This window comes from Crocuta crocuta, unplaced genomic scaffold (assembly GCF_008692635.1).
Source record: "Crocuta crocuta isolate KB4526 unplaced genomic scaffold, BGI_CrCroc_1.0 scaffold101, whole genome shotgun sequence".
Classification (NCBI taxonomy): Eukaryota; Metazoa; Chordata; class Mammalia; order Carnivora; family Hyaenidae; genus Crocuta; species Crocuta crocuta.
The window spans coordinates 5,094,470-5,115,306 of NW_027527956.1; the positions used below are offsets into that span (position 1 = coordinate 5,094,470).

General features: G+C 40.4%; 1 protein-coding gene across 1 annotated transcript in view; it reads left to right on the forward strand.

Annotated features, from left to right (window-relative positions):
- The window catches only part of ZNF407 (zinc finger protein 407), a 445,422-nt gene that overhangs the window by 251,211 nt on the left and 173,374 nt on the right, over positions 1 to 20,837 (forward strand). The window contains exons 5-6 of the mRNA XM_077752692.1: positions 11,424 to 11,590; positions 15,172 to 15,255. Coding sequence (XP_077608818.1) covers positions 11,424 to 11,590; positions 15,172 to 15,255 — 251 coding nt within the window. The remainder of the gene's footprint in view (positions 1 to 11,423; positions 11,591 to 15,171; positions 15,256 to 20,837) is intronic.

Here is a 20,837-nt window from a genome sequence, read left to right on the forward strand (position 1 = left end):
ACGTGATCTTTCTATATATTTGAATGTCAGAACACTATGATTTAAAGCCACCTGTGATCCGTGTCAGGCTCTACAGCGTCCACGCTGAGTTCATCTGCTGTACTCAACAGCATGCACAGGTGACGCTCCGGTGCACACATGCCCCAGGACGGTTACTCTGCAGTGTGCTGTAACTGCTGCTCTTCTGACTGAGGTCTCAGAAAGGGTCAATTCTGTACTGAACTCGGAGACTGCTGGGCAATACATCTCAACCCTTCCAGCTAATCTTACCTTGAGCTCAAATGGTTCCCTAGATCATCCTGACATGCTGGAAGGCCGAGATGATGACAAAGGCCAAGACAATGAAATACCTAAGTTTGGAAAGGCTGCCTTTCCCAGCTCCAGCAAATCACAGTCACCATCAGGTTGGACAGTCCTTTCTAAATCTGGAAAATATATTCAAATGTCTAGATATCCTCTTTCCATAATAGACACATAAAGACCTGCAGGATATTTGCTGGCCTGTAAGATGCACATGTCTATGGAACACGTCCCAGTATTACAATAATATCTTTTAGAAAAATACTAGCTGTGCATATGTTGAAGGTATATTTTAACTTGTTTGGTAGAAAGAAATATTTTATTTATTTCAACTTAATCTGTTATATGTTTGATTCATTTAAGAAGTCATTTGGGATAGTGATCATCCCCCATCTCTTAACTAAGAACAATGCACAAGTTCAGAGAGTTAAATGCACTGGGCATCAGTTACTGGTTCTAACAGGGCTGTAGTATTAACAGATTTTAATTTCCTACGCTAGAGGTATAATCCAAGCACTTATGATCAGTCATAAGTGATGACTTCTGTTTATTAAGTTTATTAACTTTGTTGAGAAAAAAATGGTTACTGTTTTTAAACCACCCTGAGAATTCCTAACTGGGGAGGGTTGCTGGCAGAGACACTGAGAAGGAAACCAGGGCTCTCTTATTGTTGCTGTTTTAAGTCACTGTGAAATAATAGATCATTCTCTTGATGTACTATTTATAGAACACCAGTGATCTAACTGTGATACAGAATGAAGAAATGTCCTGTGCCCTGTATTTTTAACAATATTGGGTACACAGCAGGAATAAGAATTACACGGACCTCCCGAGGCTCAGAGAGACTGTCCATGGCCGGACACTAACTTCTCTTTCACAGCATCATGAATGTCTAAATTGAACATTATTTCTGAATCCGTGGCATGCAAGAAACTGAGCAACATTGCTTCTGTGAAACTATCAGCTTTATTAACAAAAGGGGATTGGAATTTATTCTATAGACGTATGTAGGGCCTTTCCATGATGTATGTCTGTCCTTATAAAATTTCATACAGTCAGGCTAACGAAACATTTTCTCGACATAGTAGTATAACACCATTGTATAAGACCTTATTACAACTTTTATAAATTCCATATGAATCTGAGTTTTTTGGTGAGTAGCACCGTGACAGGTTTTCTGAATTGAGACAAAAGTTCTTGTTCATACTCAGCTTCCATTACTATATCAGTTGTGTTTAACTTTAATATATTAAAATTTTAAAAGAAAATTAATTTTGTAGTTGATTTTGTTCTATTAGTGTTTTCTCCTTTCCGTGAGCCCATTTTTGGTTTTATGGGTAAAATCTATCCTTTTTAGATTTGTTAATGGGTTCATTCTATTACAGTAACTGGTGAGATTGTCATCTGAAAACTTAGTAAAACGCTTTTCCCACTGACATGTAAATGATCTAGCTTCTTAGCTCTCCGTTAACATTTTCATAGCATCTACAGGTAAGCTGCTTGAAAGACAGCTGTCTTTGTTAGGGCTGACAGGCTGTTCTCAAGACTGCATTCCTTGGCTAAATATAAAAGTGAGCTCATCACAAATCTCAGATGTGAACGTCATTGTGGTAGGTTTGTTTTTCTTTCTCCCCAGACAGGCACATATTTGTATGTGTATATACTGCATCTGAAGTGGTCATGGGCCTCGTGAAGGGTAAAGGCACATTCACCTCCGTAGAAAATTATAATCAAATAATTGTGAAAAACACGCACTGAAGAGACATAGGAAGAGGATAAAGAAACACAATAGATCAGTGGTTCCTTTTGTCCTGTCAAAGCCAAGTTCCTCTCTCTGGTAATGGGGATCCTCTCAGTCTGACTACTCAGAGGCTGCAACTTTACCTCTGTCTTGCATGCAGCGCGCTCCCCACCCACCCGCGGGGCTCAGATGGTCGGCTCAGGGCTCACACACACCACCTGGCCAGGTCTGCCTGTCTCCGCTCTGGAGCTGGAGCCTGTCAGCGCCTGCTCCCTGCCCGATGATGTCTGCCCTGCTCTTTGAGGCCTACCTGAAGCCCCTCCTCATCCATGAGGTCCTTCTAGCGATTTCACTCTATAGCCACCAGTGCTTTTACTAAACCTCTTTTAAAGCCTCTTTCAAAAGCCCAACGTGATGCGGTGCTTTTGTGTTCTAATTCTTTCACTGAATGTAGTGTTGACCATTGAATCATAGGCTCCTTTTGCAGAGGCATTTATGTCTTTATAAGGTTGAACATAGCATAGGTCATTTGTAAACACACAGTAGTAGGTTTTAATAGCGATTTTTTAAATTGACCAGTTGATATAGAAGTAGCTGAATGATTATAATTTGAAGGTTGTTAGGATTGTGTTGTAAATGTCCAAAAACTAAACAATAATCAAGACATTTGTGATGAACCTTTAATTGAAATTTGAAATTTCTTTTGTCGATTTATCTCAGATTATTTATGTTAGTAAGAGCAGTGATTTAAAAGAAATTCTCTTTGTCTGGTCTTTAAACAGTAATATTAGTCCTTTATTTGTAAGTGCTATTTTAACCTTCCTTACACAAATCCAGTGTTTTCTTCCCTAACCTGAAGCGATAAAATTTCATTTAGTCCAGAGTAGAGGATTTTGGCAATTTAATATATGTCTTGTTCTTCAGGACTTGACTTCTATGGTTAGTTAAAATTGTTTCAACTTCCCAAGCCCTCCAGCTCTGCAAAACCCTTGAAGGAGGGCAGTTTGAAGTGGAGGGGGCAGCCTGTGACGGGAATGGGTCTCATATGCGGTATAATTCCTTCCACCTGTTCTTCTCGTGTTGGCGTTTTAGAGCCATGCAGGACACGTAAACTCTTTCAGGACTAAGCTGACTTCTCAGACCCTGAGAAAGGGACTTGGTGGAGCTTTGTTTTCAGCAGCACTCCATTCAGGTTCTGTTGCCCTTTGTAGATCAGGGTGTTTGGGGGGCATGGCAGGGGGTGGCGGGAATGTGACCTATTATCCAAGCCAGGGATTGGCAGACTATGACCTGCATGCCAGATCAGGCCCGCTAACTGTTTGTGTCAATAAAGTTTTATTGGAACACAGCCACACTCCTTTGTTTATTTACTGTCTGTGGCTGCTTCTGTCAAGGAAGCAGAAGACAAAGACCTGATGAGCCACCATGCCATGGATAAGATGTCTACTGTCCTTTACGCAGAGCTTTTCCAGGCCCCTGATGGAAGACACCGCTGTGCCAGTGAGCGTTGGGTGCAGTGCACGCGGGGAGTGGGAGAGGCTCCAGCCAGGCTTCAGGGGATGGTTTTGGATAGACCTGAGTTTATGGTCTCTTTGACAAAGAAAAATTTTCTGAGAATGAGATTTTGAAGGATGAATTCAAATCTCTGAAGGCATAGCCCTTGTAATCCTGGAATGTTTTTCTTCAGAATGAGTCATTCTCTTGGTTCTTAGTAGACTGAAGCAACCTGGGATTAATATTCTGCTTAGTGCTCCTCCCAGAAGTAATTTTGACACAAAGCTTTTCAACCTTTGGATTGGTTTGAAAGAGCCAGAAAATATATTTCACAGCTTTTAGAATTTGAATGATATGTTAAGAGGTTTTAAAACGACAGGCCTTGGTGTGAGTGAGGTTAAATTTTTTTTCCAACTAGTTAACAAGGATCTAGCCTGTTAATTAGGGTAATTATCACCTGTTCAGGGCAAAAATGCACTCAAGACTCTTGGCTTAAGTAGCAGGCTCCCTTGCTGTATAAAAACCCTGGGGGCGGTGGGGAGGGGCTGTCCAACTTTCATCTGTAAGCCACAAGTGAACCTGAAGAGTTGAATTTAGTAAATGAAACCTTTCTAATCTTAAGTCTTTGTGGCTTCTTGATATAAATCATGCCCATGTTTTATATATAATCAGAAACAGGCCACTCTCCCAGTCTAGCCTAGTTTAAGTAATCTGGATACTAGCATTATCGTGTAATGTCTTTGGTTTCAGGTTATAATGCCATTCATTGAGTCAAAGTTTTGATTTGGACTTTGTACACACATATATGCACACAAATATTTGGAAGGAGATGCTCAGAGGGACATTGAGTGTCTTCATAGTTACTATTTAGCTGTCAGTGTACCTCAGTTCAGGGGAAAACACTGATTATTTTCCAGAGAGTTTAAAGTTGGGTATTTTATTTAAACATATGTGTAATACTTTGAAACTTCATAGAAATAAGATGAATAAGATCACTGTGGAATAATACTGGGGTATATAATACAATTTAGTGCTCGTTTCTCATGAATCGGTCTAAAGGCAGCATTGTATATTTTTATTCAGAGTTTTCCGCAGGCCAAAAACTACAGAGGCATCTCACAGTTCCGTGATTACAGGTACTCTACCTGGTATCACGGTAGAGTGTCCTGAACTCTGGCATTTTGCTTTGTTATCCTTGGGGCGCCTTTTCAGCATAGGACACTCACACGAAGTCATTGAACATTGTGGTTGCTCTTCAGGGATTGTCCTTCTGGGCCTTTTATGTGCTTCTTTGTTCAAGGACGTGATTGTTTTCAGTTACGTTTGCAGCTCAGCAGAATTCGTACGGTAGCCCTAGTGCGTGAAGACTCCATCATATTCTGCTTTCATTTCATCTCTTAGTGTGTGGTTTTGTAATTATTAAGTTAATAATAATTTTAATAAGAGGCTTTTATTTCAAAGAAACTGCCTGGGCATTGGTAGTTTCGAGTAAGTCAGAAATTGTTAAACAGATTCATCAGGATGGTGGATGGCTTTGGTTGGAATTGTACGCACCTGGCCTTGCCTTCACAGTTCTGTGTTCCCTTTTACCCCGTAAAAAACCAGCAATACCCATCAGTTACACTCTTGCAGCCTCAGTTTGGCTTTACTGGAATAGCTTTGAATCAGTCAACACCTTTGTTTCACAGTTTTGAGAGATAATAACTGCATGATTAGTTAATATTTTGACAAAGTTGAGCTTACTCTTCTATTAAAATTTTATTCATAGCACACCAGATCAGTTTCACCGCTGTGCTTTTTTTTGTAGATGTGAATTTGTGTGAGTTATTAATTTGACAGGAGTGGTCCAAGGAGTCATAGAGAGAGGATAAGGAATATTGTTTGATTGTTTAATTAAAATACCCATTTTGAATTGTGAAAAATTTCAAAAACAGTGAAAGTATTTGGGAAGATGTTAACATATGACCATATTTACTTGGAATTCCTCCTCTTCTCAAAACAACAAAATTGGAACACTATAGTGAACATTATCCCATACACGCCTTAACCCCTTTGTTCAGACATCTCGGTGTCCTGTGCAGGCTTTTTTGCATGTGGACTTCGTAGGTTTGTATTCAATACTTTTGTTTCTCTCTCTCCTGAGTGGCTCAGTTCTCTACCCAACTTGTTTTGTTTTAATGCAGTTACATATTTGAAATTGCTAATAAATGTAGCCCTGTTGATGCCTTTTTCTACATTATGATATCCCATTTTGTGATTAAACCCATTATTTATCTACTCAGCTGATGGATGTTTAAGATTATTCGCATTTTTTAATGGGGATGATTTTTTTTTATATGTCTGTGCTTGTGCCGGAGTTTCCCAAGTGTGCATACCTAGACAGAGCTTTCTGGGAGAGAGGTAGGTTTTAAGAGGCATTGCTAAAGCAATTATTTCTAAATTCTCCTGGATTGGAGAGATTAGAAAAGAACATAAAAATATACTAGTGATACTTCTTACTATATAAAAAAATTATAAAAAAGCACCAAAGTATAAAAATACACTTGTCTTCATAGGTCAGTGAGATATGTGCAGATTTTTCATTAAGTTGCTAATGAATTGAGTGAATAATCCACCTAATAGGGTTTTACACATTTTTAATAAAATTTAAAAATATAACTTGAAGAAGATGAATATAGAATCTCCTCTTAGGATGCTTACCCCATATAGTAATGTGGAAAATTAAAGTTAAGGACAGAACTCAAAAAAGTAGTTCTGTACTTTGACATAACCTGTCTGCCCTTTGAGCATTCAAAGCCAGGCAGCTTTTTGTAAGGCAGACACATCTATTAAGATAATGGTATTATCATATAATTCAGCTGCTAGCCGATTCTGTAGTTTTACTTTGTACATAACACCGAGTGACACCCCTGTGAGAATTTCTAGTTTTGTTATGTGTCTGACAGTGAGGATATTTTGTATACTCGTTTCAAAATTTTAAGTCTAAAGGTGTGGGTTTTATTTAGTCTTGGATCTGCTATTACAAATCATGCCAAGAATGATTTCCAAGAAGATACATTCACCACCAGATTTAACAGGGAGACCAAGCAGGGCCCAGAGCCATTCCAGGTATGGGAGGGGTGCCAAGGAGAAGGCAGCACACATAACCAGAAAACAAACAAACAAACAAAAAAAAAACCTACTGTGATCATATCAGAAAATTCTTAGAACTTAATTTGGGAAGCCTTATAAACTTAAACTAAAAGATGAACCCTTAGCTGACTTTCATAGTTATCCACATGCAAAAGGGCTTTATTCCAAAAAGTTAGACATCTCATTCCCGGAAGCCAGGAACTTTATAATGGCATCTCTAGGTTGGAACTGGTACAGGTGTTATGGCAACATTCTACATTTAAAATCATTTCCCTCAAAATGTGCAGATCATTAGTACATTGTCTTCTGATTCCCACATTTTTGAGAAGTTTGGTATCCTTTTAATTTCTTTTCCTTGTGACTTTTGTTTTGCCCTTTGAAACCTTTTAAGATCTCTTTATATCCAGTAGAAGCATCTAGTGAAGCCTGAGGAAAGAGAAGGTAACAAAATGCCTTTTCTCATTACAAGTCTTATAGCACTGTTTGGCATTTTGAACTTTGGTTTTTTGTTTGTTTGTTTGTTTGTTTGTTTTGGCTCATTCGGTTGAGTGTCTGACTTCGGCTCAGGTGATGATCTTATGGTTCGGTGCTGACAGCTCAGAGCCTGGATCTGCTTCAGATTCTGTGTCTCCCTCTCTCTCTGCCACTATTCTGCTCATGCTTGTGCTCTCTCTCAAAAATAAACAAACTTAAAAAAAATATGTATATAAAAATATCATGAGTTCACAGCAATATTTTTTTTTCTTTCTTTTTTTTCTTACAAATAGTTTATTGTCAAGTTGGTTTCCATATAACACCCAGCGCTCATCCCCACAAGCGCCTTCCTCCATGCCGATCTCCCCTCCCCCCCACACCCATCAGTCCTCAGTTTGTTCTCAGCATTCAAGAGTCTCTCATGGTTTGCCTCTCTCCCTCTCCCCCACTATTTCCCCCCTTCTTCTCGCCCAGCATTTTGAACTTTCTATTAAATATTATAAGATAGCCAGATCATGTAAGACCTGGAAAGGGTATTGAGGCACATCCCAGAGGTGGCTTTCTGCATGACACATTTGTTATTCCTCTGCTATGGCCTGTGATACAATTTTTAAAAAATTTAACTTATAAATGTTTTTTAAAATATTTTTCATTCATTCATTCATTCATTCATTCATTCATTTATATTATTGAGACAGAGAGAAACAGAGCATGAGCGGGGAAGGGTCAGAAAGAGAGGGAGACCCAGAATTGGAAGCAGGCTCCAGGCTCTGAGCTGTCAGCCCAGAGCCTCAAACTCAAGAGCCATGAGATCGTGACCTGAGTTGGAGTCGGTCACTTAACCGACTGAGCCACCCAAGCGCCCCTAAATGTTTAAGTTTTAAAAATTTACGTAAGAACTTTAGAATATCAAATGAAGGTACCGGAACAAATATGGAAAACATGGATTTTATACGTACATCCGGGCGCTAGGTATGCAGTTACGTCATGTTCTGCATGTTTGAAGTACTCACTTTGTAAAATAAGGCCAGATGCTGAGGAAGGTGACAGGGCCAAATGGCATGAGAATCCGGGGCTCCAGTCAGCCTGCGTGGCCCCTATTACTGTAGCACACGGATCTCACATTCCGACTCGGGGTCTGGTGAGACCAAGTAAAGGATGAAACTCTTAATCACCACGTTAGTTCATCCAGTTCGTCCAGAATTATTTTAGGCACCACTGTGTACCGTGAACTTGGATGGGCCTTCAGGATACACGGTGACCCAGACGCCATCCTACTATTGTGTGCTTTCCTTGTTTACCCTTTTAGGTTGTAGCCGTTCCATAGTTGTCACTTCCTTGTCTTGCTACATCCTTCAACTGACCTGCTAGAAAACTATCTTCATAATCAAAGAGGAGGCTACCAGAGTTTTACCAGACTTCTTTGTAATGTACCATAAATCCAGTTAAGCAAGAAGTTTCTCCTGGAAGACCACATGGGGGCTAGAAAATCATTAATAACATTTGACCCAGCCTAATGTAGGTCACCGGGCTTCACCATTTTCCTAGGAGACTGGATGGCCTCCCCAGGATGGTGCAGGCAGGCAGGGTCGCAGCGAGTTCTGTCAGTGCCTGCCACTTCCTGTGCTGGCACCCTCCCCAAGCTCTCTCTCTCCAGGTCCTCCTTGCCTCCTCTCCTATCCATTTGCCACTGCCTCTTACATCTAAATTAAGTACCTCCCCTGGGAAGCCTTCTTTAATCTGCCCCACCCCATTAATTGCTGCTGCTTTTAAATTTATGATGGCATTTTACATTTTCTTTTTATGGCATTGAGGTTATTTTTGTGAATGGCTTTTCTCCCTTAATAGCCTGTGATTTTCTTAAGAGCCAAATCTAACTCATTTTGTCTTTGTCTCCCCTGTCTAAAACATTGTTTGGGGTATAGTGGGTGTGCAGGTCTTTCTAGATGTAAACTACATCTAGAACACACGTTAATGCCTTCCCTTCTTGGGTCCGCATGGCCGAGCAGGACTGCGTATGCTCGCCCCGGTTCTGTCCAGAGCTGCCTTGGGATGAGCTCCCCAACGGCCCCCAGGACACCTGGATCTGTCTCATGGAGGTCACTCTTCCTGCCTTGTTGCATGAAGGCTGATGGTTCACAGTATTCGAGAGTCAGGAATTGTGTGGTCCCAGGAACCACCCCATCGAAGAGTAGGTCTGCATCTGTATAAGGATACTTGGCATTGGTCATATTTCAGATTCTTTTCAGAGCACCAGTACGTGAACTTATTTTCATAAAGCCAATTGTAAAACACGTGAGGTTTTCTGAAAGTCAAGCGGTGGCCTTAGTTAGTTCTTTGTTATCTGGCTTTTGTCATTTCGTGACAGGCAGTAAGCTCTGGTTTAACATTTTTATTACGTATGAATAATAGAGTACATATACTGAGGTTTCGTAGATGTAATTTTGTTAAATGTACATCATGGTAGATTTTCAAAATGAGGGATTTATTTTGTCATTCATAAAGTTGTAATACAGTGTGGAGAAACTATTTGTTAAAAGATAGCATCTACTTAACCTCCTTATTTATTTCTTGTAGGAGAAGGTTAGATCCACAATAAATACATGAAGAAATAAGTAGATAGGGGAATTTATCTTGGAAATAAGATCCCTGTCATGGTTTTGAAATGTTAAATGCATGAAGACCCGTCAGAGAGATATACGGACATGATATTTTTTTTACAGTGCATTTCGAAGTATTTAGTTCTATTTGTCATTCTCTAGTACAGTAAGCAATGATCAAAGGATACAGTAATTTCAGTCAGTCTGTGTTCATGGGTGCAAATATAGTGTTTCTATAGATACATTATTTGGTTGTATTAATTGGCAATTTTAATATTAATAAAGCACTTAAGAAATTTTTCTATGACATTTCTTAAATATTTAGCCATTTTTACTTCTGTAGCATTTAATATCTATTGTTACAAAAAATTATATATAACAAATGAAGAGGGATTTTTATAAAAGTTGACTTCATAACTCGATTTCTAAGAATTTGTGAAACTCCAATGATTAATTTGTTAACGTAATTTATACTCACCTCAGAATAAGTAAGGTGATGATTTGGAGCTCATGATTTCCTTCTGTACCCTTATGGGATTAAGGAAAATTGTAAAATCATAGTTAAAGCTTTTATGGATAGAATAAACTTTTCTCACTTACATCTCCTTATGTATATCATGGTCTAAAACGCACATATTACAATCCTAGTTTTTAATTGCATTGACTTGCTAAAAGTATAGACTGATTTATGATTCTCAAAGCAGGCTGCCACGGTCTCTCTTCTGTGGCATAGCACTCATCCACTTATTAAAATATTTTAATTTTGAATATTGGGTTTTAATTTGCTTTTATTTGACTGTTCATTATCCTGAATTAATTAGCTGGACATTATTAGTCACAGGCATTGCTTTAAACAAAATTGTATTCGAAACAAAAGGTAAATTTCAGTGATGATTTCGTGAACACAAGCAAAGAGGGACAGAAGCTCACCAGAAGGAGGATTTAAGGTTTCTGTTGATGGTTCATATCGCCCTGATGACGAAGGGTGAGCTCAGGGGCTCCAGTGTTTTCTGGCGAGAGTGTGTATGCGTTATTTTCATTTTTTTTAATGCAGAAAGTAATTGAGGTTTATTGTTCTCAAAGGTTGCTTTATAAAAAGGTATAGTTGGTTATAACCTTATATTTATTCTAATCAGAGGGAAATTTTTCTCATGCATCCTTAGGGTAACGCAGAAGGACACCTGTTCAGGAGACTCCTTTGCATTTTCCCTTTCTCCCCCGGAGCGTTGCGGGAGCGGCGCCGGTCCAGGCAGGGGCCCGGCCCTGACGGCAGCCGGCAGCACCAGCCGCCTCTGCCCGGCAGAGAGCAGGGCTTGTCTGAGTAGTTTAGTATGGATAGCTTTTCATTTAGCCTTTGCTCTGACAGCCCATGCCCTGGATAAGTGGTGTAGGCCTGTACAGGTGAAATCTATTCTCACATTTGCCTCAGGGGTGACTGGACTGTAACAGAATTTTTCAAACCCGTTGGGCCCAACCGCAAAGCAGAGAATAAATGGCTGAGGTGCCAGGCCTCGACAGAAAAATCAATGCCTGGTTATACAGACATGACAGACCGGGCCTGCGGTCCTGCTCACGGAGTCTGTGCACTCGCCACGTTTCAGGGTTAAAGCACGCTCCTGTCTGGGGCCCTCGGTGGCACCGCGGGGGCGGCACTTACCTCGTGTTCTCTCTCCTCCGTGCAGGAAATTTACATGCCACCTGTGCGACAGAAGTTTCACGGAGAAGTGGGCCCTGAACAACCACATGAAGCTGCACACGGGAGAAAAGCCATTTAAGTGTACCTGGCCCACGTGCCACTACTCGTTCCTCACGGCCTCCGCCATGAAGGACCACTACCGGACACACACAGGTGTGCGCCCCTCCGCGCGCGCCCCGGGCTGGGCGGGCGGCGTGCCCGCGGCCTTGCCTCCCCCAGCCTGCCCGTGGGAAGATACAGTTTTTCAGTGATGCTCAGGGTAATTGTAAAGTGGCATTTAAATGGGAGTGTGGGTACGCACACGCATGCATGTGTTTGAACCAAACCAAGTTTCATACCCAGAAGCTTTTTATATCGTGTGTGTACATATATGCGTGTGTTTCAACATTATGTTTTTAGATGTAATCTTGGTAGATCATTTGAGGATAGTAAGTTTTCGTAGAGGACTAGTCTTAGATTTTGTGACCAATATAAACTCGGTTCCATAATATTTTTGAACATTGAGTTTTGGTTTTCTGTTCCATTTAAAAATTCTTAGTGAGATTAATATTTCTTTTAAGAGAATACTGTCAGATCCAAGAGTTTTTGTTAATACGAAGAAAAGAGTCTGAATTTAACTACTGTAAATTTTTTAGATAAGTATATATTTCAAAAGTACAAATTCACACGTTTTACCTCACAGCATTTAAAGGACCATATGCGATTTAATCTGGTTGATAGTGAAAGTAGCATTAGGAATACACCTGTGCTAGGCGTGGTACTGAGAGCTCTCCGTTTAGACCTTCATAAATATATATCCCCTTCATTCCCTGCTATTATAGTCACTGTTTGTGACGTGTTTTCCATTATCTAAGGACAGTGGACCCCGAACTCCTTACAGGCTTAGAGTTGAGTACACTCCTGTCTCTGTAGCTGTACTACCATGAGCTATTTGGTATTTTTGTCGTCTTTCTCTTTACACCTCTCAGAAAGTATTTTGTTTCAAGGGGAAAAAAATAATAAATTTTAATCAGCATTCCCAAATGTTTTCTGATTGCCAAGAATCCTATATTATTGTTAGAAATTATAGGTTAAAAGTTCTTCTGAAGCAGTTTGTGGGAAGCCCAGGCCTCCTTAGCTTCCTTGACAAGGGCAGTGACGATTTAAGGTCTCCAGCCTGCCCTGAGAGATCACTTATATCGAACGGCAGATGAAAAGCCAGTGCAGATGTAATTTATCGTCGGCGTTTCCTTCTAAAGAATAATTGTGGAGACTTGGCTGGATCAATAATATGGATTTTTGTTGTTAGGTCTTGTAGTCTGCACCATAATGAGAGATAGGGGACAGTGGCTGTTTTCTAATAGAAAAGAAAGGATTGGTTTCCGTGTCTTTCTACATTTGAATGCAAAATGGCGCACTTGAAACTAATTCAAGTTGTTAAGAAAAGTCTCTCATTAGATCTCTGCTGTCATATGAATATCGCATGTTAAATGAACCCCCTTTATCGAGTGAAATACTACGTTTAGCTTTTTCTCAAAATTTTTTTTTGAAAAATACTCTGATGTCCACTATCCAACCCTATTGCCTTTACCCCTCAAAAAAAAAAAAAAGCCAGTGAAATTGAATTTCAGATGAAAAAACAAATCAAGCCACCAAGGTAAATATGACGTACAATACATTGCACACTAACATCCTAAATAAAATTCTGTACTTCAGAAAATCAAGGTCACTAATGTGTCTAGAATTGAATCACATTGAAAATTAATAATTTTGTCTTTGTACCTATACATATCTTAAAATAGGAAAGGGAATAAAACTTAGTATGTACACACAGCACATGCCCCTGTCCAAAACACACACCTCAGGAGGAATTGCCTGTTCTTAGAAGAAGAGAGACACAGGTCACAAAGAAGTTCATACATGAGAGGAAGGAATTACATTTTTCTTGCATCTGGAAGAACGAAGACTGTTCTTTCCTCATTAGACATTTCACTAGTTGCCTGGCACCAGCACCAGCGCTGCCAGCGTCACACCACACAGCACACACGTGTGATTCGGGGCGTGCCCGGCTGCAACTGGGCACAGAGCGCTCCCGCCCGCACACCCTGGGTTAACGCCCACGGCACTGTGCTGGCAAAGACATGGCCGAGGACAGTTTTGCCTCAACATAGAGTAGTATGTTAATATCAACGAGCAGATTATCTTATGGGAGTTTTAAGAAGTCTACTTTCAGTGTTATTTAATTGATAGTATGACTAGTTGGGAAGATTTATATTCCAAATTGATTACATAATTAAATGAGTGGTTATAATTAAACTGTATTCTTCATAGCCATCTACTCTGTTCTTTTTTTTCTTTTCTTGAAATGATGATGCCAAGGGACAAACTTAACCCCAAAATAGGAAAGCAAAGATAGGGAAAATATTTAAATTCAACTTTATTTTATAAACGCCAACAGTGAACACTTTCACATACCATTGGGAAATGAGGTTAAACATAATTTGGTTTAAACCTCTCTTTACGAATACATTTTGTTTAAATGAGAAAAGCTGTCAAGTAAAGGGGAGGCTCTTTTGGTTACGGAAGTTCTTCCGCCTTCCTAGATTTACTCTGTTTTTTCTAGCTTCACAAAGGTAATCCCCATTTCCAAAACACATCCAGCTAAATGTCTGCTGTAATATGCCAGAACATTTTAGAACAAAAGCCAGCTGACTTGGGAGAACCCCTTGAAAGACTTGTTGTGTTAAACATCTACATGGTAAAGTATATAAAAATAGAAATGATTTGTTTTGGTTCCTGAAAATTATTTCATAGTTTCCCCTTATCTCTCCACGGTCACCATTTTCATTCTCCTTGGTCCTTCCTCTTGAGCCTTGTGGGGTAACTGCCCCGCTGGCCAGTACCCACTGCCTGAATGTGCAGCAGGAAAGGGATAGATTGCATTTGTTAACTGTAGGGGAGAATGTTCACTTGTGTAAAAATGCTAAAATGGAATGAGCGTTTACACACTTTCAACAAATACTGAGGCTACCAAATCTGTCTCTAATTGTTGCAGAGGTTTTCAGTCCAGAATTGTCACTAAAGATGAATAATTGAAGGTTCTGTACAGTTTCTTCAGCAATCCCTTGACTCCCTTTTTTATGCCATGAAAGTTTGAGAAACATAAACAGCCTTGAATTGTTATTGGCCCTGAGTAATGCAGATTTTATTGTGACTTGGGATCTTCAGTATGTTCAAGGAAACCATTTAATTCATATTATTAAGTAGGAAGTCATTAAAGAAGAACCTGATAGAATCAGGTAAAACCAATTCAGTCTCCTTCAGTTGTTAGAAAATTCAATATGTTTTATTTAAGCAGAATCACAGATACTGTATATTAACTATTCCAAGCAATCTTTACTCAGCTCAGAAAGGCCAGATGTATGGGAATTGTAAAAAATCAGGATATGCATAAAAACTGTTCAAGTGCATAAAGCAGCCCCATCTGGAAGACATCTACCAGAAATGAAGTTGTACAAAACCGTTCCATTGATAATAAAGCTAATTTTTATGGGTCTGACAAGTATGTAATTATGTTCAGTGGTGCTTTTCAGATTTTATCACAGTCAATAAACCGCAGTGGTAATTTCATTCCCATTTGACATATTTACATGGAAACATTTGATTGGAGGAATTAGTAACCCTGAAAGCCTTGATAGATATGTTTTAATGATCTGTGACCTCCGCAGTCCCTCATCTGTTTATTGTTGCAACAGGCGAGAAGTCGTTCCTGTGTGACCTCTGCGGCTTCGCGGGCGGCACGCGGCACGCCCTCACCAAGCACCGGCGCCAGCACACAGGTCAGTCCGGCCCGCCGCTGCCCGCGGTCGCTTGTCCGCTCGGGTTTTGGGAAATCCGTGTACTTGAGGGTCTCCCAAAAATTCTGTTCGAATAACTTGCGGTATGGATTCACCTGTTTTCATACGTGGAAAGTGGGCCCTCTGTAAATTCGGGTGACGCAGGAGGAAAAAGAGCTTGCCTGAAAAGTGCGGATGCACCAGGCGCCCCCTCTGCAGCGGAGCCTCTGCCTCGGCAGGCGTCATGGGTGAGGCTTCGGGTTCCTCTCAGCGTGCCCCTCCCCTCAGGGTCTCCCGCCCACTCTCCTGGACCCACCCTTACCCCCTTAGCTGGCTACGTGCTTGTCTGCAGACCTGCCTTCCGGCTTGCATCCCCGCCCACCTAACCCCCTGCACCCTGTAGCCCACGGCCCCCCTGCGGCTGGGGCCGTTGGGCGCGGGGTTAGGTCATCACCGTATGTGTCCCTGCTCTTAGGAAGGGACAGCAGCAGAGAGGGCAACGTGAGTAGATAGTGGTGCTGAAGAAGATCCATCTTCCTGAGGCACATTATGACTTGACAGAATAAGAATGACGCCTTGGTTAGGGATGCTTCAGAATGAAGCGTTTTAAATATTTATTAAAATCAATTACTACTTGGACTTTTAAGTAATTATGTTAATAATTGTAAATTATATGTGCCTGAGACAGTGCTGTTATGGCCTTTTCCTTTCTAATTTTTTTTGAAGTTGATAGAGAGAGAGAGATCACAAGGTTGGCGAAGGGCAGACAGAGGGAGAGAGAGAACCATAAGCAGGCCCCACGCTCCATGCCGAGCCTGGACGTGGGGGTCCGTCTCCCAATTGTGAGATCATGACCTGAGCCCAAATCAAGAGTCAGATGCTTAACCGACTAAGCCACCCAGGGGCCTCTGTCCTTCTAATTATTAATAGCACTATTTTATTATCAGAAGTGACCTCGTGTAGGTGATCAATCATGTGGTAACACGATTTGTACCGAAATGTTGGACTTTGCCGTGGGGACCAGGACAGTGATTGTTTGACAGTTACACTCAAATGATGGCATAAAATGAAGATACACGAAATTTGTTGTCTGTGGTTCGTGTTCAGTCTTGATATGTCATACTTAACGAATAGCTATAGGTAGCTTTAATCCCAGGATGGTATTTTTAATGATCAGTGGAAATTAATGCCATTTCTTTCAGGTCTTGAGTTTATATGATTCACATCTCCATAGGAGGTTAGAGTTAGTATTGCATTTAGAGAAATTTCCAGTGTTTTAACATGATGTTGGAGACACACGCTTAACTTTTGTGAATGTGAGAGTCCATTTCAAGTTTAGCGTAGCCGTCTATCCCTGTGATCAGTGACTTAGGGGACAGGAGAAGGAGCCCCGAGGCTGGGCGTCGTCGTCAGCGGCCCTCTTAGAAGTTGAACGTGTGTGCATGTGGCAAAGTGTGTTTGTCGGTGCCCGAAACCGTCCTGTCGCAGTCTTTGTGGCCCGCCCAGTCACCCCCCCCCTGTGGCCTGGGGACCCGCAGAGCCTCCGGTGCGCCACCCGTGCCCGCCTGGCAGCGCCCCCCGCCCCCGTCCCCTGCGACGAGGACAGTCGTGCTGTGATCACAGGCGCTTACAGGTGATCGATCACGAAGCCTGCGTCGAGCAGGCACAACTTTATATTTTATGTCAGGTCCAGAGGCTCCTTATTACTTTGCTATTAACTTTATACCGTATAGGACAATGTCTCACAGACAGAGGCATCTGTCTTTGTGGCATTTATCTGCCTCTGTGGCACAAATCAAACATGATTCTTTAATACCAAAGTCAGTTCTTAAGACTGTTTGCTTCAGCCAAACAGCTTAGTACAACTCCGTCTACGCCCTTCGCTTTTCTGCTGGATTTATAATATTTAAGCAACATACAACTTTTTTCCCCCCCAAGGCCAGAATTGTATGGTGCATTTGAAATCTATATTTCTCTGATGCATTCCTCTTTGACGTGGTTTACCTTTTTACCACAGAGTGCCCACGCAAATTACAATCAGCTTGGAAAGGGATAGGTATCAAAAGTGTTCCAAATGGCGTAAATAATTCCCTACTGCAATACAGACTGTCTAGGGGCTGACACAAAACATCTTCCATTTCAAGATTTACTTTTATCACCTGTCAGAGACCCTTGATTCAAGGTTACAGGAGCAAATCCTCACGTGGAGTTGAAGAGTCTTGGCCAGCTTAATAACCACCAGCCTGCCCAGAGGAACGCAAAGTGTGAGTTTCCGTGAGAAGTGTGCAGCCTCTTTGACAGACTGTTGACACACAAAGGGCAGAGCTCCATATCCGTAGCCATTCGGGTGTTCCCCTCCGACTTTCTTTTACTTTCCTCTCAGAGGTGCCTAAGATGCAGAACATTCCGTAATGGTTATTCTGGCCAAGGTTGTTGCTGGTGAAGGAGAGAGTGAAGGGCAGCACAGTGCAGGTCGCACGGTTGTGTCCCAGAGAGGGAGAGAGGGGGAGAGGGCATTCACCTTTGTTCTGCTCCCTTGGGAAGGGTGGCTACAGGGAGCCCTGCTGACTTACAGGTAGCACGGTTCACCAGTAGCTACTGCTTTCCTCTTGGATTTACTCATCTTTCTGGATTTAGAATGACAAAGGACTCAGAAAGAAGGGTTGTTCCCAGTGCACTAAATCATTTTGATCAGTCCTTAACAAGTGTGTGATAGTACCTTTCTCGCTTCAGGCAGCAACAAATATTAGCAAGCTAGAATTCTTATTTAAGATTTGTAGATTTTTTTTTCAAATTTTACAACGTAGAAGGTAACGTTTATTTCTCTGACTATATATTGAGACTTAAAACAAAACAAAACAAAACCAAACAACTACTTCTGTATGTATTTCAGAAGTATATTTTCCCAAAGGAATTACTTGAAGATGGAGCGCCTGGGTGGCTCAGTCAGTTGAATGTATGACTGTACTGACAGCTCAGAGCCTGGAGCCTGCTTTGAGTTCTAAGTCTCCCTCTCTCTCTGCCCCTCCTCTGCTCACACTCTGTGTCCCTTCTCTTTCTCTCAAAAATAAATTTAAAAAAAAAACATAAAAAATTGAAAAAAAGAAAAATTACTTGAAGACACTTCCTGAAGTTACCCGAAGAAATTATCATTTATGGATTGAAAAAACATGCCAATTAGCATATTTCAGCAGTGGCATTGGGCATGTAACAAGATGAATGAGTTACAAATTAACCATTATGTACAGAGATGACTGTAGTTTGTATAAATTGTCATGGAGTTTTACCACCAAGAGCCTAGACATGCTTGAGCCTTCTTTACTTAGTGGGTACAGTATAATACTTTATGTAGCATATTTTGGTAGCATTATATATTTTTTTCTGTCAGCCTGTATAGAACTCAAAATTTCTTAGTATTACACAATTTAATCTACAGTGTTGTCAAGTTGGGTATGAAATGACAACTCATCGTTCATTGTAGTGTGATGCTTGCTTAATGTGAACTGCAAATTATTAAAATTATAGAGAGTATGACATTTCCTTTTCAGTTTTTTAAGTTTAAATCATGTCACATAAAAATGGCATAAAAATTTAAATGAAAGAAGCTACATTTACCATGTTTTCTAAGTGCTTATTTTAAATCTCCAAACCAAGGAAATTAACTTTAAAGAGCTTAGATGACCTTTCATTTGTACCACGAACTCAGACGATGAGTCCATAATATCACCCTTTACCCTCCCAGATTTCTGCCAACTCCATGAAAAGTGGCTAAAGATGCCTACCAAAGCTATGAGAATAAACAAATTAGCCGTGAGTTATGGTGCCACACATTTTCTAACGCTGGGTTGAATGGAGTAAGGAGACATCAGAATATAGTTATCTATTTGCTTAATGAAAAAAGTATTTAAGGTGTTTGGCTACTTGGATCCATTATGTTAAAAGTGGGAAATTTACCCTACCTAACTGAATCTCTTATTATATAGCTACAATAATCAATAATCTTTATTGGCATAAAGATATACAGATACATCAATGGAACAGAAGAGATCTATGCCTGTATTTGTCACTTGTTTGAGACCAAGGTACAGTATTTAGAGATAAATTTAACAAAGCATATGCAAACCCTCTACATTGGAAACCGCAAAATACTGCCCAGAGAAATTAAAGAACCTAAGTAGGATGATATACCATGTTCATAGACTCAGAAGACTCAGATCTCATCAAGCTTCTTGTTGTTCTGAAATTGACAAGCTGATTTTAAAATTCATATGGAAATGCAACAAGCTGAAATAATCAACTTTGAGGAAGATGAACAAACCTGAGGACTTAACACCACCTGACTTGGTGAGCTACAGGAATCACATCATTCTGGCATCAGCATCAAGGAAGACAAATCTATCAGTGGAATGGAAAAGAGATTACATCTAGATGGTAAATAGATTTTTTACGAAAGAAAAAAGGCCTTTTAATCTTTTTAATATATAATGCTGGAATAACTGGCTATCCTTATACAGTAAAAATGAACTTTGATCTATATATATCATACCATGTATAAAATTACCTCAAAACTAATCTAAATGGAAAATTCAAAACGAAATAAAGTCTAGAATAAAATTTAGGAGAAAAATCTTTGTGACCATAGATTACCAAAGATTTCTTAGACATCACATCAAAAGCCTGATTTATAAGTGGGAAAAAAAACCATAAATTGAAAAATTATAAACTGACAGATTAATAACTTTATACATTAATTAACTTCTCCTACTTGAAAGACACTGTGAGGAGAAGGCCAGGGCAAACCAAAGACTGGGGGAAAATATATGTAAATCACGAATATGATAAAGGATGTATATTTGTAATATATAAAGAACTTTAAAACACTGTTATATGGAGACAAAGAACCAACTAAAAAGAAGTTGAATGAAGAGTGCCTGAGTGGCTCAGTTGGTTGAGCATCCACCTCTTGATTTTTGGCTCAGGTCATGCTCCCAGGGTTGTGGGATTGAGCCTTGCATCAGGCTCTGCACTGAGCATGGAGCTTGCTCAAGATCCTCTCTCTCCCTCTGCCCCTCTCTGCTGCTTTCACACACACTCGCTAACTGTATCAAAAAAAGACAAAAAGCAACGGTTGAATGATTTGAACAAACACTTCACCAAAGTATATAAACATATGGCAGATAAGCACATGAAATCCTGAAATGATTCTCAACCTCATTAGAAAAATACAATTTTGAAACATTGACCATACCATGTATTGGGGATGATTGGGAGCAATGGGAACTCTCCTGCACAACCAATAGGAATGTAAAGTGGGCAGACCACTTTGGAAAATAATGTGCCAGTTTCTTACAAAATTAATACGTACCTAGCAGTTGACCCAGCCAACCTACACCTAGGTATTTCTCCAAGAGAAAAGGAAATGCATGTCCAAGCAAAGACTTGCACATGAAGATTTGTAGCAGCTTTATTTGTAACACCCAGAAATGAAAACAGCTCGAATGTCCTCTACAGGGTGAATGGATAAACAAACTCTGATACGTTCCTACCATGGAATGCTACCCAGCAACAAAACACATATTTACACC